General features: G+C 54.4%; 1 protein-coding gene across 12 annotated transcripts in view; it reads right to left on the bottom strand.

Moving 5' to 3' along the window:
* COL13A1 (collagen type XIII alpha 1 chain) overlaps positions 1–17037 on the bottom strand; it is a 141427-nt gene that overhangs the window by 71278 nt on the left and 53112 nt on the right. For 11 of the 12 annotated variants that reach the window (XM_032312055.1, XM_032312059.1, XM_032312065.1 and 8 more), the window contains exons 3-6: positions 11997–12004; positions 7504–7530; positions 4728–4763; positions 2263–2289 (exon numbers count right to left, since the gene is read on the bottom strand). In XM_032312055.1, the coding sequence (XP_032167946.1) occupies positions 2263–2289; positions 4728–4763; positions 7504–7530; positions 11997–12004 (98 nt within the window). The remainder of the gene's footprint in view (positions 1–2262; positions 2290–4727; positions 4764–7503; positions 7531–11996; positions 12005–17037) is intronic. The other variant, XM_032312057.1, reaches the window with a different exon arrangement.

The raw sequence follows: 17037 nt of genomic DNA, 5'->3' as shown, positions 1-17037 counted from the left end.
GCAAAGGAGGAGGGAAAGAAAGGAGCTGGCAGGTGGGGAAGGGGAGCGGGGTGGGATGGGGTGCCCAGCCAGGGGCCAGGAAGTCAGAGGGGGCGGGGGGGGGGGAGGTGTGGAGGCGGGTGGAAGACCAGAGGAGACACAGGGGCAAACGGAGCATCCAGGAGGGAGTGAGAAGGGCAGCGGGAGGCCGGAGGAAGAGGGAGGAGAGGTGAGTGGTAGCATGAGATGTGGGACAGAAGACAGAGGGCAGGTAGGACCCCGGCAGAAGACGGAAGAAGGGATTCAGCACAGGGATGAGCAAGGGCAGCACGGAGAGGGGAAGGGCACACAGCTCAGCCACGCAGCTCAGACCCCAGAGGCCTCCCCAGGCCCTGCCCCGCTCCTTCCCAATTGCCCAGCCCCACCCTAGCCTCAGAGCCCCTGAAGCCTTTGTCTGCACCCCAGCTCCCAGATGCCCATTGTGACGCCCGCCCCTGCAACAGGTGAGCGTGGCTGCCCCGTGGGTGGTGTTGCTGAGAACAGAGGTGGGGATAAGACCACGCTTGCTGTGTGGGTCCCACGGCCCTGAGCCCGCAGGTGGAAGTGGCCTCGGACCTCCTAGTCCTGATATGACACAGAGAGCTGAAGTCAGGCCAGAATTTTCAGCCCCAAGAGGGTGGAACACCCGTGTGTGTGTGCATGCATGTGCGCACGTGTGTGCACACACGCACATGCTTGGGAGCTGGGGGCAGGGAGGGTGACAGAAAGATGAAGGTATAGGGGATGCAGAGCGGGGCAGAGATGATGCCCTGGCAGAAAGATCCAGGCTGTGCCCTGCTGCAAGGACGGCCGGCTGCTTCTCCGCACCAGGAACCCCTCCTTCCTGGCAGAGGAAATGCCCAGGGCCTCCCTCCCAGGCCCTGCTCTGGCAGACAAGTCACAGAACCTCTCCCAGTCCACATCCGTCCTCTGTTCTGCTACCTTTCCAAGCAAAGGACCTAAATGCATTCGTGACTGTCATGCCTCACGCCCAGGTGAGCAGTGAGCTCAGATCTGTAACTGTTCAGACCGCGGCAAGGATACAGTAATTGTTACACGGGGCAGAGTAGTGTCATGTTAGGAGCCAGAACCCCGGGTTTGAAGACTGGCTCTGCTCCCTCCCAGCTTTTCACCTTGGGCTGCTTAACTTCCTTCTGCCTTGGTTTCTTATCTGTAATGTAGGCGAGAGGGAGAATAGTACCTGTCTCCTGGGACCGGTGTGAAAGTTTCATGAGATAATGTTGTAAAGTGCTTAAAAGAACGCCTGAGGCATGAAGGGGCTGGAAGTGTTTGCAATTGTCCCCACGTCTCTACACTCTCTACACCATGGATCACGGTCCTCATCTTTCTCCCGGCAGCGTGGAGCCCCAGGAGGGGACCCTGTGAGGCTGGGGCTCATCTCCAGCTCTGTCACTTGCTGCTGTGTGACCTTGGGTCTGTGAAGCTGCCTCTCTGTGCTCTCATGTGAATGAGAATATTAAAGCCTCCTTGGAAGGGCTGTGTCCGGGTTAGCTGGGAGAACAGAGGCAAAATACCTCTGCACTTGGAGGTTTGCGCTTAGTGCATCGTAGCTGCTAGTGTTTTGCTGCCATTGTCATTATTTTGGAGATGGACAGACTCTCGAAAACACACACTGCCAGGGACAGACAAAGAAGTACTGAGCTGGGCATCAAGAGGTCTGGCTTCCCGCCCCTGCTTGTCATTATTGTTGTGGGACCTTCAGCAAGCCCCATCCCTACTCTGGGCCTCAGTTTCCTTCTCTGTAAAGTGAACTGGTTAGATGTGTTGCTCCCTGATCCCTCAGGATCCACCAGGGCTAATGTTCCAGAACGGTCCCTTGGGCTTCTGGCTTCAGAGGGGGCTCTGCTCGATGCCCCTGGGAGACTCTCTGGAGTAGCACGAAGAGAATCTCTATGTCTGAGGGTACCAGCCATGGGCTGGGGAAGGACTAGAGCCAGCTGCCCCAAACAGCCGTCGAAATGCCCTCGCCTTGGGGAAGGGGGGAAGTGAGGCCACAGTTAGCCTTGGCGTGTGGGGAGACCCACGCCGGAGGGAAGCTGGGTCCTTAGCTGAAAGTCAGGGGCCTGGATGCCGGGCTGGGAGAGCCCGTGAGGGCAGAGGGCTAGGGCCTGCATGCTGGGGAGAGGGGGACTGAGATGGGGGCCCCTGGAAGCCCCCCCCCCCCCCAGGGATCCAAGGGGAAGAGACTGGGGCGGAAGGATGGAGGACAAAGTGAGGACTCACCTTCTCGCCTGGTTGGCCCTTTACTCCCTGGGGCAGCGGCATGCAACACAGGGTGGAGTAGAGAGAGGGGAGAGAAAAGAGAAGGGGTGAGAGAGAGGCACACGCAGGAATCTGTGTTAAAGGCACAACGACCAAACAAAAGGAATCGCTGCAAAGTAAGAAACAAAACAAAACATCGATGCTGACACATGACAAGTCTGGCGTCCGACAGGCACAGTGCATGGATCGCTTCTGCCTCACCCCCGGGGCCTGGCCCCAGCCAGTCGTTCCAGATGGCAGAGAGAAACAGTGGCAGGAGACTTGTCTCTCTGTGTGTGTGTGTGTGTGTGTGTGAGAGAGAGAGAGAGAGAGAGAGAGAGAGCGACCTATCCAGGTCAGAAAGTCACCCTGAGAAGCCATGAGAAGCCACGTCCCCTGCTGATGGGGTCACTTGAGGAGGTGGTGGTTCGGGGGGAGTGGGCATGAGGGGGACCTTGCCCAAGGACTGTGTTGTGACATGGAGTTTAGTTGGTTTGAAGGTCCTAATGGGCACCAAGCATAAAATTTTGCCAAACTACACGTGCGAGAAGCCATCAGGGCTGGCCAGGCAAGATGTCGGGAGAGGGAATAAAGGAATATAGAAGACAGATGGCAGGACACAGACATCTGGGAGGAGGGAGGATGGGTCTGGGATGCAGAGGAAACTGGGCAGTCACTAAGAACCCCTGTAACCATAGTGAGGAGCGGAGAGACAGCTCCGATCTACCCTAACCCACCGAAGCCCCGGGCGCCTGGCTGTGCTGGGGGGAACCACAGGCGCAAATCAGGCACTTCACACCCCCAGCCCCCTCTCCTTATCAGGTGGCTCAGGCCAGGACTCCTACTGGGTAGCCAAATGGGTCCATTGTCACATGGAAACCCCCAAGTGGTTGGAAAACAGCCTCCTGTGGCCTTCCCTCTTGCCCCTACCCCTGAGGCTCAGAACTCAGGTGGGCGCTTCCTGAGGACACAGGTCCACAAGGGCCCAAGAAGGAGGGCAGGAGCGGGGAGGGCTGGCTGCAGAACTCAGAGTGTAGGGTCCTGAAGCCCACCTGTTGGGAGCCAGGATCTCGGCATCGGACAGTTGGCTTGGGTTCAAGTCCCAACTCCACCCCCCACAATGTAGGTAAACTGAGTCTCAATGTGCTCATGGATAGGACGGGTTCCTGAAGGGCTCCGGCAGAGAACTGGCCTGCCTCAGGCCCACGCATGGCATGAGAGAACTGAAGCAGAGGGACAGGGTCAGGCAGGACCCTGGGAAAGACACTTTACACCTGAGCCTCAGTTTTCTCATCTGAACAATGGGGGCGGAGATTGTGCCTGCCTCAGGCATCTCTTGGGACCAAATGAGCTGACGCAAGTGGGGCTCTCGACACAAGGCCCAGTGCAGAGTGAGCACTCTTGGGCGTTAGCTGTGATTTGGAGGCTTTTCCTCCAAGCACCAGCTCACACCAGGCAAGCAAACTCCCGCAAGGATGCCAGACCCAGGCCTAAGGCCGACCCGTGAGGAGGCGAGGTCATGAGGCAAGGCATGTGAGTGGCACAGAAGGATGGCATGGGGGCATGGGAAGGGGGTCGGGTGCGGGGGTGCCTGAGGGAGCCAGGGTGGAGGTTGAGGCTGGTGGGGAGGTGGGGGTAGATGGGAAGCGTAGCTTGGGCACATCCTAGACTCGCTCGGGACTGGTGAGGATGGTGTGTGGCCACCACCCACCTGGGCTGCCCCCAGTGCCGGAGCTGCCCTTTCTAGCCCCTTGGAGGTTAGCAGCCACCGGGGACAAACCTGGCGCTGGGACCCCGAGGCCTATGGTCAGCCTTCCCATTTCTGAGCTCTACCCTCCCTGTGGAACATTCCTGCTTCCCTTTCTTCATCTTGAGTTTTCAGTAGGAAACATTCAGTGGCTCACTCCCAGCCACCTGGGGAGGACTTGGGGGCACCATCTGGGAGCCAGCCCTGTCCCCACCAGCTTCTCTTCTCTGTCTAAGGGAAGGCGCCTCTGGAAGGCGGCCCCGCTGCGGCTTCCGTAGGGCAACTTGAGGCTGCATTTCTTACCGTCTGGTGCCGCTCCTGCTGGGGGGGTTAGTGGCAGAGCAGCTGGAAATCTAAGGGTGAGCTGCCAGCCTGGGGATGGGGTGGGGGGCAGAGTTGGGGGGGAGTCCTGCTGATGTCAGGAGGGGCTTGGGCTTGGGTGATCGACAAAGAACTTTATCAGTGCTACTGCCTGCGCTTTTCCTCTGCTGTGGCAGCTATTTGGAGAGTGAAGTCATACAGCAGGAGCCAAAGGATGGGGAAAAAAATTTCTTCCCTTCTTTCCTCCTGCCCCTCTCTGAAGCTGACTTGGGTCGGGGAAGACAGAGGTCTGACCCCCTCCTTGGGGCCGGGGAGGTTGCTATGGATCGGAAGACAGGCCGGCATGAAGAAGCAAGCGGAGAGAAATGCGCCAACTCACCACACGTCCAGGCATCCCAATGGCACCTTTGTCCCCCTGATGAAGGAGGCAGAAACAGTTAGATGTGGCTGGAGACAGGCCAGCATGTGAAGGACCCCATGGGCTAGCTGTACACTCAAGACCTGCTTTGCATGAGCACTTGGGACGATGCCCGCTCAGTCCCTAAGGACAGTTAGACAAGCAGCCACCCCTATCACCGTCCACACTCAGAACAGTGCTGTGGAAAGTGCACTAACGTAGGAGTCTGGTCCCCAGCCTGAACCTCCGTTTACCTATGTGTTTCCTGATTCGTCCAAGGCCCTTTCTCTTTTACACTTCTGCTGTCACAGTTGAGTCTGGCTATGGGCAGGATGTGCTATATCTTTGTCCCGCTCAACTCCAAGGCACAGAGCAGAATGAGTGGTTGCCCCATGTGACAGGGGAGTGGTCTATTTGGCCAGAGCTGAGGAGCAGGGCCGTGTCCCCAGGCCCTCTGTCCGAGAAGGCTGCGACAGAGTCCTTCTCCCTGCCCTCCTCTCGGCCACCCCGGCACCGACCAGAAGGGCAGTGAGCCACGTGGATAGAGCCACACCCCAAGTTTCAGCTGCTTGGAGGGACGTACTTTGTTTCATAGCCAGGAGTTACCTCTTCTCACTCTGGAAATCTGCTTAGTAAGTTTTGTTCCTCTCCCTTTTGGTAGAAAACATTTTTTTGCAATCATAAGTGTGCAGACATCATAAAAGCTGGGGTGGGGCGTGGGGTTTGCTAGGAGTCTAGAAGGACATAAAGTAATGGGGGCCAAAAATCAGATGGTGTCTGTCACGGCTTCCTGGGCAGGAGAGAGCTGGGCTTGTCAGTTCCCCTGAAGGGTGTGGGCGCTTCTGGGCAATTCTGCGTCTGCTGACCCCCCCCATCTGAGACAACACACCTTGAGGGACAGTTTAGCATCTCAGCATGTATGTGGGTATACCTGAGAACAGCAAGCACTCTGAAATTAGGGTCTTAGGCACACAGGTGTGTGGTGTCTCTAGTAGATCGTTTACCCTTCGCCCAAGAGTGGCGGGGGAGCAGCATTGGTGAGAAGACTGGTTCTCCTTCTGTACCTCCCTGAGCACCTGTGTCTCTCTCAAGGGGCGGCTGGGAGGATGGCAGGAGATGGTGCCCCTAGAAGGCCTTCTCTCAGGGCTTGGCACCTGGGCCATGTTGCATAATCGAGGTCTACATGCCATGAGCCCAGCCTAGCTGTGGGCAAGTGAAATGTGCAAGTGTGTTTGTACTTCATCCTTTTTGCATTTCACAAGGGGCCGGCAGCAGCAGGTCTTTTTGTGGGTCCCTCCGAGGTTTCCCCATGTGGAAGCACAAGCGGCTGTCCGCCCTTCCTGCTGAGGACACCAGGCCTGCCGCGCACTGGCTGTGACTCCCCTCGGCCCACTCACTCTGGAGCTTTTGAATGATATTGCAGGATGTGCGTTTTGCTTTCTGTCCATCTCTTTTTAAAAAACTAATGGTCTTTGCAGTCCTGGCCATAAAATGCTCTGGTTAGGGACAGGCATGGAAGGGCCAGAGACTGGGAACTCTGTGCGGCAGCCCCGGCTCAGTGAATTGCCCCCAAATGCTTTTTAAAGGTGGACGTTGTCAGAAAAAACAAAGTCTGCCCACGTTCTCCCCAGTCATCTGATTTTTCCCCTCCTTGGATTTCATGGGACCGAACCGCCCGTCCTCCTTTGCTCCGGGGCTTGGTGCTTACTGGGAGAGTTTCCAATTTCAAAGCTAAACACCCTCCCACATGCATTTCATTAAGAAAGTCACTGTTGGACATGAATTCTAGAAGCTGCTAGATTAGTCAAGGGGTTACAGTGTGATTCATGTCGAAAAGAAGAGGAACTGGGATGCATAGAAGGATCTGGAAGCCAATGGATGCGGCCCTCGGCGCAGGGAGGGCAGCTCGCCTCTACCCTCGGGCTGCCTACTGCATCTCGCCTGACTCCCCAAGCCATCCCAGAGACGGTGGTATCCAGCACTCAAGGCATCTATGCCCTAGGCTACATCCCACAGAGCCATGTCTCTGAAGACTTAAAAGACTTCTCAAACATCAAGCATGGACTGCAGGAAACAGAGGTATGAAATTTATTTGACAACATGGCCCCCACAGGTCTCATCGGCAGCTTGGACAGTTGGACGAGGTATTCTACCTCTCTGAGTCTCAGTATCCTCATCTATAAAATGGGTATGAATTTTAATGGCCATTTCACTGAGTTGTCGAACAAATCAAAAACATGAAGAGTGAGGGGCAGAGTGCCTAGCCTGGACGAGGGTCAGTAAGGGTTGGCTGTCAGTATTACTTCTACTTTGAATCCAAAATCCCCACAGTTACTTGGCTCAGCCTGTCTAGCATTCAGAAATGGTAACTGGGGGGAAAAACAAAGTTTTTGAGTCTCCTTCTACTGGAGGTCATAGGACAAAAGAGGGGCAGTGGTCTTAAGCTATGCCTGTATGCAGGAGAATAGCCATTAAGGCCAGTGGGCTGCCTCCCCTTCCAGCCCCCATTAGAGGGCCTTCAGTCTAGAGGTCAAGTCCATCCAGACTCAGAAGGGCCCGCATGTGGTCATCCACCTGCCAGGGGCCCCGGGAGGGCTACCCAGGAGCTTCACCCTTGGCTGTAGGTTAGAGGTGCTGGAGAGAGCCCTCTCACCCAGACACACTTGAAGGAAAGCAGCCACCAAGCCTAGCCAGCCCTTTGGTGTGAGGAGAACAGAAGAGAGAGATACAAAGGAAGGAAGAAATGAAAGCTACTTACCGGGATGCCAGGTCTTCCAGTGGGACCCTGAAATAAAGGGAGGAAAGAGCGGGGTTTATGAAGGTCAAGGTAGTAAGACTTGAGCATTCCACATTGTCCAATCAGCTGTGTGGCCTGAAGTCCCTTGTGCTCTAGAAGCCTCTGTTATTTTATGAACAAAATGAAGGCAGGACCTTGATCACTAAGCTTCCTTTCAGTTTTAGCATTCATTCATTCATTCATTCATTCATTCAGAAAAGCAGTTAATGGGGGTCTCCTCCATGCCCTTGCACCCCAGGGAAGGTGCAAGCAAAAGAAAGACAAGAATGTCCCCTCTCGTGTCTCTACCCCTCATGATTCAAGGATCATTAAGGCTGTGGGTCTTACTGACACCTCTTCTCTTTAAGCCTTTCTGTCTTGGCCAGGGTGGTATCTACCACTCTTTCCTGGCCCCATGTGGCTCTAGAAATCTGTCTTCCCTGACCGCGCAGTGCCTTTCAGCCCTTCCCCCATTACCCTAGTTCGCCTGCCCAGCCCAACCCTGGGCACAGACTAAAGGCTCCATGTAATGGATCTGAAATCCCACTGGAAAGAAGAAGACCTTCCACAAAATGTGTCTCAGAGCTAATAATTATCACCGGACAAACATGCAGAGCGGGTGACTCAGGAACCAAGCAAATCCCAAGAGACTCGGGGCTTTTTCGTTCCAGCACTCAATTTCCAGATGGATCTGCTACAAGAGGGTGGTCACAAAATGGCTGGCATACAGCAAGTGCTAAATAAATGCTAGCTATTATGGTTACTGGAGAAGAGCCCTGGCAGGAGGCGTGTGCAGCTGGCCTTGGTTTCTCCCTGCGGAGATTTTGCTACCAGATGTGGTTTCTCTCCTTCCAGACATCCTGCTCTTCCTGCGAAGCCAAGGCAGGACCAAGCATGGGCCCCGGGGTGCTCCCTGGAAGGTAAGTCCATGTGCTGTTGGGCTGCTCAGGCAGACCCAGGAAGCACCAGGAATAAGTCACCCACTCTGGCCCTTGTTCCTGAGGGCATCCCGGAGGAGGTGGTGCAGTGCTTCGCCCACAGAGAACTGAGGTCAGGCCCTGCCAGGGAGTCCTTGGAGGTTGCTGGGGAATGGCTCTCACGGGCACAGGACACGTCCCCATCTCTTCACTCTGCTTGATTTTGCCCCCACGGCACTAAAACATAAACTCCCAAGGCAGGGATTTTTTCTGCATTGTTCATGAGTGTGTCTCCGGTGCCTGCAGAGTGCTGAGCTCTTGGTCGGTTCTTTGTTCCTATTTGTGAATGAATGAACTTGTGGCAGATGCTCTGGATCTGGGAAGTCAGCCTCCTTTTCTGCTAGGCCCCCGCGGAAGACATCTCAGACACCAAAGAGCCTCTTTAACCCAGAGCTTTAGCACTGAGCCAGTACCCACTTCCTGCCACTTTTACGCTGCCTGGTCCTGATGCCACCAGGGAGTGGTCGAGACGTGGGCCAGCCACCTCCTTCACATCCCAGGGAAGGGAACGGGCCTACTGAGGGTTTCCAACCCCACGCAGTGGGTCTACCCTGAATAGGAACCGAAGGGACAGGTTACTACTGCTCCTGTGCACCCACCACCTACTCATCCTACCTCATCTGTACATGGGAGGGACTTCTCTCAGGTGTCAGTATCAGGAACATCTGTGTTTCACTCAAGTGCCAAGGATGCTCCTAATTTCCTACAGCCTGACTTGAACAACTCTGCTTTCCTCTTTGCTCTGGCCACCAGGGAGCTCGGAGCCTGGTTAGTGGTTTATTTTGCATAGGATGTTGTCGTGTCATCAGCTCTGAATCCCTTTGCTTTCCTGCCTCTGCTCTCCACCCTCCTCCATTGTTTCCATATCTCATTTGTAAATCACCCCAGAGTATTTTTTTTAGAATAAGGTGGGTAGAAATAGATGAAATAATAAATGAATTAATAAAAACCTGCAGAATAATCATTCCCTCCTTAAAATTAAAAGGCTTACCAGAATCTTTGTGGATCATCTAGGATTTAAATGAGTTAGCATATTGTAACTGGAAATACGTTCTAACACACACTTGTGTGTATATATGTAAATATACATATATACATGCATATAAATTCCTCACAACTCCTGGAAGAGGCAAACACTATAACTCACCCCATTTTACAGATGAGGAAACTGAGGCACAGAAAGGTAAAGCAACTTGCCCTAGGTGACATAGGGCCTAGCTCAAAGTGGCAGAACCAGAATTTGGACGCAGGCAGTCTGGCTGCACAGCCCACGCTTGCAATCACTATGCAAACACAACAGTGCCTGACACTTTGTAAGTGCTAGCTAGGATTTCAGCAAGGACCACCTTCAGCCAGGGTGGCAGCTGGAGATCATATATTTCCCTGTATTCTTCCAGGGAAAGAGACCTCCCTACTTCCCACTACCCTTCCCACTTCTGTTTCAGCCTCACAGCTCCCACTAAGAAGTTCTCTGAAATCTATAGCAGGCGTGGCCTGCAGATGTCAGCTCCAATGTGCCGACTCCAACGGACTGGGAGCGACTGAGCAAAGCATTATGTTAAGAAGCCTCCTGATTGATTAGCAATGTGTGCCAAGGGCACGGGGTGGTGCACCGGGAGGTGGTGCCCACGATTTTTCTACTGTCTAAATGATTCCTGTAGCTACTTAAATCCATCCTCCTTGGTTGTGTTCTCTAGGCAGTGGCCATCCTGTGTCCTTGGGGACCTGGGTCTTCCAACTGGAGTACAGAGTTACGCCAGGAGGGGTTCTCCCAAGAGACACTCAGAGGGTGGTGACAGGCACTGCCACCAGCTGCCATCTCTCTATTCCTCAACAGCTGCCTCCTCAACAGCATTCTTCCTTTCCTCCAACAGCATGATATGAAGCAGATAGAACAGGGCTAGGAGGTGACCCCCACCCTGGCCAGCTTCCCATTTCCTCCATGTGGCTTCAACCAGGATAGGGTGAAGGTGCAGGTCACACCCAGAGGCTGTGTCGGGAAGCTACCTCGGCTCCTGCCCCTTGCTCCCAGTTCAGGTGGGGGCCAGGCAGACAGGGACTGAGGGATGCCCATATCCTTCCCCACTGCCTAGCCCCAGGGGCCAGCAGCACCTTCTCTGGCCAGGAGCTGTCTGGGGGTGAGGCTTGCTGATGCTCTCAGAAAGCTACATTCCTGGCAAGGCAGGGACCCCAAGCTGACCTGATGCTGGCAGGTTGGCCCCAGCCTGGTTGCAGGGGTGGAGGTGGGGTGCCGGGGAGGTGGGGTATTCTGGGGGAGCTTCCAGGAGTGGGGAACTGAGGACTCTTTTGGGCTTTGTCAAGAAAGAAGGGGAAAAGCGGCCCATTTCCAGCAGGTGGTCTGTTGAAATTTCCTATGGCAGAGTTTATTTTGGAAGATTGATGACAGGAATTGAGATCTGACATCTACAACACGCCATGATGAATCACGCGGCTTGCGGGGACTGACACAATTTTCCTCTCTCCGTAAGCCGGCAGTCAGAGAGCTGGGCAGGATGGGCAGTGTGGGCTCAGTGTGCCTTTTCAGGACCAGACGGGATAGTAAATAATGGTCTGACAGCAAACAGGGCTGGCTGTTCTGGAAGGACAGAGGGAGAGAGGACCGACCGTGCACGGGCAGCTCTGAGCAAGGCCAGGAAACTTGACAAAGATCTGGGGTGGGGTCTCCTCCCTTTCAGCTCCAATCCCCAGCTCCCCCGGAAACCTCTGGGCCTTTTGTTGGGGTATCAAATGCAGTCCTCAAAGAAGACGTGCTCCTATTCTCTGTATCCATTACTTCAGGGAGACAGTCTCCTTGGGCTCTTATCAGGTTCTCTGGAAGCAACTGGGCTCCTGGCCCCGCCCTGGGCCTTAGGGTGACGCCAGGGGAAGGAGCCAGACCCGCAGTGATCTGTGCTGTCTCACACTGTCTGCCCACTGAAACTGATCTGTCCCATCAAAATACCACCACCACCGACAACGACCACCTGCTAACCACCTAAGTTGGCCAGAAGGGAGCAGCCCACACACAAGGCAGCGTGCACAGCAGGTCCTAGGAAGCAGTCCACGCAGAGCCACGCGCTGACCTGTTTCCTGAAAGACCAGGAGACCTCTCAGGACCAGGGCTGAGTACAGATTATCTTTCTTCTTTCTCATACCTGGAGCTTCTTTGAGTCCAATTGCTTCCTCTGGGGACCAAGGAGTGGCCTAACAATGGGGCAAGCCTGCCTTTCAGATTGAAATTGGGACCAGCTGGGCCTGGGGGCAGCCATTGTCTGGCCCTGGAGAGGTGCAGCGGTGGTGGTTAAAAAGCGAAATGGAGGCCTCCATCCCCGTCAGCATTCGGAGGGATCCCGCACACTCCGGTGCATACGGACAGTACAGGGGCTCCCCTGGAAGACGGTGGGCCCAGCTGTCAGTCCCCCCTCCCAGGGCCCGGTTACCAGCAGGGAGCGAGGCCTTTGAGATGTGCAAGCCTGGAATGTGGCCGGAGTTACTTACAGGAGGTCCTGAAAGAGACAGAGAAAATGCCAGGGTCAGTGTCACACTGGGAGGACAGGCAGAGCCGCCTCAGAAGCAGCGTCCAAAAAGCCTTTGGCTGGGGGTTTCCATCTGGTCTGCGACGTTTGTATTTTCCTGGCCCGCCTTCCCCAATATAATCTCTCCCCCTCTATTTCATCTCCATATTTTCATTATTGGATGAGAAATCCAGAGGTCTGGGCCCCAGCCGGGCCCTAACTTCCCATCCCAGAAGATGGGCTCCTTGGGGCCCGCCTCAACCCGGGGACACAGTTGCGTTGCAGAACACAGGGCCCTGGAAACCGAGGCGACATTGCAAAACATCGAGGGTGTGACAGAACCTCAGGAGACGAGGGTTACTAGCTTGCTTGCTGTCCTCTCCATGCTTCCGTCAAGTGTCCGGAGAACGAGCAGGAAGCAAGCAGCTCGGGAGAACATTCCTCCCTGGCTTCCCCGCCTCATGTCTATCTGGCCTGTCCTGGTTTCTGTTAAACCGTGAGTCGGGCGTTTCTCCCCTCCTGGGTCTGCTGCCCACACCCTCCTCCTCCCTGGCCTCCTGTGCCCAGTGGTCCCCTCCCTCTGTGCCGCTCTCTTTCTTCTCTCCTGCTTCTGTCCACCCTGCCCCCATCCCCCGTCCCCTGGAAGCCTTCAGCATTAGCCCCATCTCATTGACCCTGACAGCCAAGAATCACAAATTCCCGCGTTCCAGGAAGGGGGCAGGAGGATGGGTGCGCAGGGAAGGTGGAGAAGCAGCCGCCGCTGGACGGTGAACTGAAGGCATTTCGGCATTTCGGCCCCAACGTGAGTCATGAAACCCCCAGGGCCAATGGGATTCCCAGCTGGGCCTGCCTGGTGTGTCTGCCGAGGGGGCCCCTAGGGACCTGGCTACGTTAACACAGCTGCTACTCCTGTTGTTTCTTTCATGCTCCGCCAAGAAAGGCTCCTTCTGTTCCCCCCCTCGCATTCCCCAAGCCGGCCTCCTTCTCTCTGCCTCCATCTGCCTGCTTCTCCTGTCCGGCCAGGAGGAAACAGCCTCTTTCATGCTGGCCCCTGTCAAGCTGTCACGTTAAGGGGGAACAAAATGTTTTAAATTACAAAAATAATAAGTCAAGAGGAGTAGTGACTGGGTGGGGAGGCCCCGGGGCAGCTCGGCGTGGTTGCAGAACAGCCAGAGGGAGGGGGATGGCGGGAGGAGGGGAGCATCTGGGACCTATTAGGTGGAGGGGCAAGGCGGTGTCACCCAGAATCCGAAAATATCCCCTGAATGCAGCTTGCCGGAGGGGCCAGTCCGACCAGAAAGTCCGGACCTCCTGGCTACGGGAAGCGATCTCGTGGGAAGCAGGCTGGTGACAAAGTTCAGTGCGCGGCGCGTTTGGGATGGTTGAGCCACATGGAGAGCAGGCGTCCTGCACCGTCCGCGCCTGCCGGGACCCCAGCTGCCAGGACCGCAGGCTCTGGAGGAATCTCTGGTGACAGAGCCTTGCTTGGGCAATGGCCCAGCCTGCTGTTAGCCCCCACTGCTGTGTGTGTGTATGCTGGAAGCAGCCAGGCCGCTGACCCGGGACTCTGGCACTTAGCCGGCTCCCAAGAGAGCTCTTTGTTGGGTCCACCCCAGAGTGGGCAGAACAGAACTTCTACTGGAGATTTCAAGGGTTTTTCTATCATCCATGGTCCTTATTAGATGCTCAGCATGATTCGATGTGTTTCGCATTTGGGGAAAGGTTCTGTTATATACCCACTTTGTAGATGAAGACACCAAGGCACAGAAAATCTGAGCTACGGTCCCTAGGCCCTTCACTACAGTGCCTCTCTCCACACCTACCCCCAAGCTGCTCACAGATCTGCCCCCTCTCCACACTTCTTCCTCGCCTGCATGCCCAGTTTTTCAACCCGTCTTCTCTCTCTAGATCCTTCCATCTCTTGGTTATAATTTGGCTGTGTCAGTCTCTTCCAGGCCACCACACCCCCTACCCAGACTTTAAGTGTTCCCCTGGAAAATCATCAGGCCCTTGGAAAACCTAACTGCTGTCCTGTCCCCTCTCCAGCACTGGACATCACCTAATGCTGTTCCCATTACCTATGCTTCCCCATTAGAAGCATACCTATTCCACGCCCAGCAGCTGGAAGGTGGCTTGTGAAGTCCACGAGGGCCTTGAAGTTGCAGCTGGGTTTCCTGTGTGGCCACTTGGCCATTCTCAGTAACGTGGCCGCTGACTGACCTATCCCACGACCAGACACCGAAGGATAGGCGCACAACAAGGCAATACCAAGTCCTGATTGTACGGAGAGTGCAGAGCCTGGAGAGTGACATACAGTCACTCTCTAGGTGGGCATAGGGGCGGGAGCAGAACCCAGGGCTCCTGATTGGTCTTCCTAGCTCTGGGTCTTCCTACCAAGCTCTGGGTCTTCCTACCAAGCCCACACCCATACTGCCATAGCCAGAGGAGGATGAAGACACCTGACTCCACCCCTGGACCTGACCAACTGTGGCAGTGCCCTGGGGATGAGCAGAGCATCTGCAGTGAGGCCCCCAGGGCAGGGTCCACAGCAGAGGTTCTGCCGGATATCTGTCACCTACTACCTCAGTGAGGATGCCACTATCCTCTTCAGGGTCTGGCTGACCTCCTTCAGGTACACAGCGACATTCCTCTTGAATGGATATGTAGGAATGGGCTTCTAAGAAGAATCCTGAGGTAGTGTTCTGGGATGTGCCTTTCTTCAACCATTTTTTGTATGTTAATTCATTCATTCATTCATTCATCAAACATTTGACGATTGCCTGCCATGTGTCATTCACTGTGCCGGACTGTGGCTATGTGGAGAGGGATAAGGCACAATCGTTGCCCTTCGAGGAGGCAAAACTTTATTATTTAAGCACCTAATACCTACCAGGCCCCAGGCTAAGCTCTAGTGATACAGAGATAAATAATTCATCTCCTCCCCTTGGTAAGGCAGTAGTCTCCTACTTAGAAAGCTGGAGACATTCCAGAGAAGAGAACTGAAATGAACAAAAGGGTTTAGGGAGACAGGTTTGCCGCAGGAGGACGTATCCATTCAATCAACATTTACTGAGTGCCTACTATGTGCCATGCATCCTGCTGAGCACAGTCCTTAGAATACACACTTAATGCTTACAACAGCTATGTGAGGCGGCCACTGGCATCCTCACGACATACACGAGGAACCTGAGGCTTAGAGGCTAAGCGACCAGCCTAAGGTGATCTCCTTGTCTTAAGTGGTGATGTCTGGCTTTTATGTGTGTGTGTGTGTGTGGTTTTTTTTAGGCTGAATTTCCACACAGCCTGGACTTGAACCGGGTCTCTCTTACCGAGAAGCCTGTGCTCTTGAGCTAGAGGTCATGAAAGTCATGAGGGTTGGGAGGGGAGGCCTGGCCTTCAACCTCATATGCTTCTAATGGGGACAGGTAAGGATCTTCCCCCTCCTCTGAGGGTTTGGCTCTGCCCTGACCCTGGATCCTCTCCTGGTCCTGGAGGGGGAAGCAGAGAGCCACAGGGTGTGCCCAGGTTCCACGTCATATGAGCCACGATCTGACCCTTCTTGACAGCAGGTCTCCTGGCAGCTGGGGTCCTAGCCTCAACCCATGCCTCCTGCTGCCTTTTGCCAGCCACCCGCAGCTGACCACCTGCCCTTGCCTCTGCCACGTGCCGACCCACCCATTCTGCCAGGAAAAATACTTTGCTTCCAGGCTCTCCTTGGAGCTGGAGAGACCAACAGCGCTGGTCACTGTGTCTGCTGGAGCTGGGTTTCTCAAGCGGAGGCAATTTTGCACTCCAGGGGATAGTTCGTTGGCAATCTTTAGAAAACTTCTCTATTATTACAATAGGGAGGCTTCTTCCAGTTTCTGGTAGGTAGAGATCAGGGATGCTGCTGAATGTTCCAAGAAGCACAGGCAGCTTCTTACAAAAAAAATGAGGTGACCCCAAATGTTCACCCTGATGAGGGTGAGAAACCCTGCCCCAGACTAATAGGACCAGTCCTTCCTGGGAGTTCCCTGTGCACATACAGTCCTGGGTCCCTACATTGAAGCCCCAGTCTTCACTCAACCTTGTAGTTCGCCGGCTTTGGGGATCCCATTCTTCTATAGGTTGGCCTGTTCTACCTCCACTCAAGACCTTGTTAGGAAAAATAATAATTCTTATATTGAGCATTTATTCTGTGCCTGGCATGATGCAAAGAACTTTAGGTATTTTATGTCACTCCATCCACCCAACAACCCAGTGAAGTAGCTTTATTATTATTATTATTCATTATTATTATTCCCATTCTACGGATGAAAATGCTATGGCCCAGGCAGAGTTTAAGACATATGTTCACAGTCCACAGCTCACGCATGCCCGAGCTGGCACTTGAACCCAGATCTGCCTGATGCCACGGCAGTGTGAATGCAGCGTGGCCCAGCCTTCTGGGACTGTGGGCTCCCTGAAGTTTGAAGAATGTGCGTACATGGGAAGTACATGGAACCACTTCTGACTTAAAGAACGATAAAGGACAGAAACACAAGTAGCTTCAAAAACAATCTTAAGAGGGGCGCCTGGGTGGCTCAGTGGGTTAAGCCTCTGCCTTCGGCTCAGGTCATGATCTCAGGGTCCTGGGATCAAGCCCCGCATCTGGCTCTCTGCTCAGCAGGGAGCCTGCTTCCCTTCCTCTCTCTCTGCCTGCCTCTCTGCCTGCTTATGATCTTGTGATCTCTGTCTGTCAAATAAATAAATAAATTTTTAAAAACCAAAACAAACAAACAAACAAACAAACAAAAATCTTAAGAAACTCATCAGTGACAAGAGTGATGGCCTGTAGAGGGAAACTGAAGGAGCTCCCAGGCAGCCTCGGTCTTTTGAGGTTGACATCCAAGAGAAGAAGAAGCCCTTCTCCCTTCCAGCCCCATGGCAGGAACACTGGCTTTCAAGGGAGGGCCAAGGCCGATTTCTGGGCAGGCCCCCTAGACGTGATGCTCTGGGAGCGTGCCTGACAAATCCTGCTTTATGACCGACAGAATATTCATTGA

The sequence above is a fragment of the Mustela erminea genome, chromosome 14 (genome assembly GCF_009829155.1).
Source record: "Mustela erminea isolate mMusErm1 chromosome 14, mMusErm1.Pri, whole genome shotgun sequence".
Taxonomy (NCBI): Eukaryota; Metazoa; Chordata; class Mammalia; order Carnivora; family Mustelidae; genus Mustela; species Mustela erminea.
Note: the sequence above shows the minus strand (reverse complement) of the source record. Positions and strands in the feature narration are given on the sequence as shown.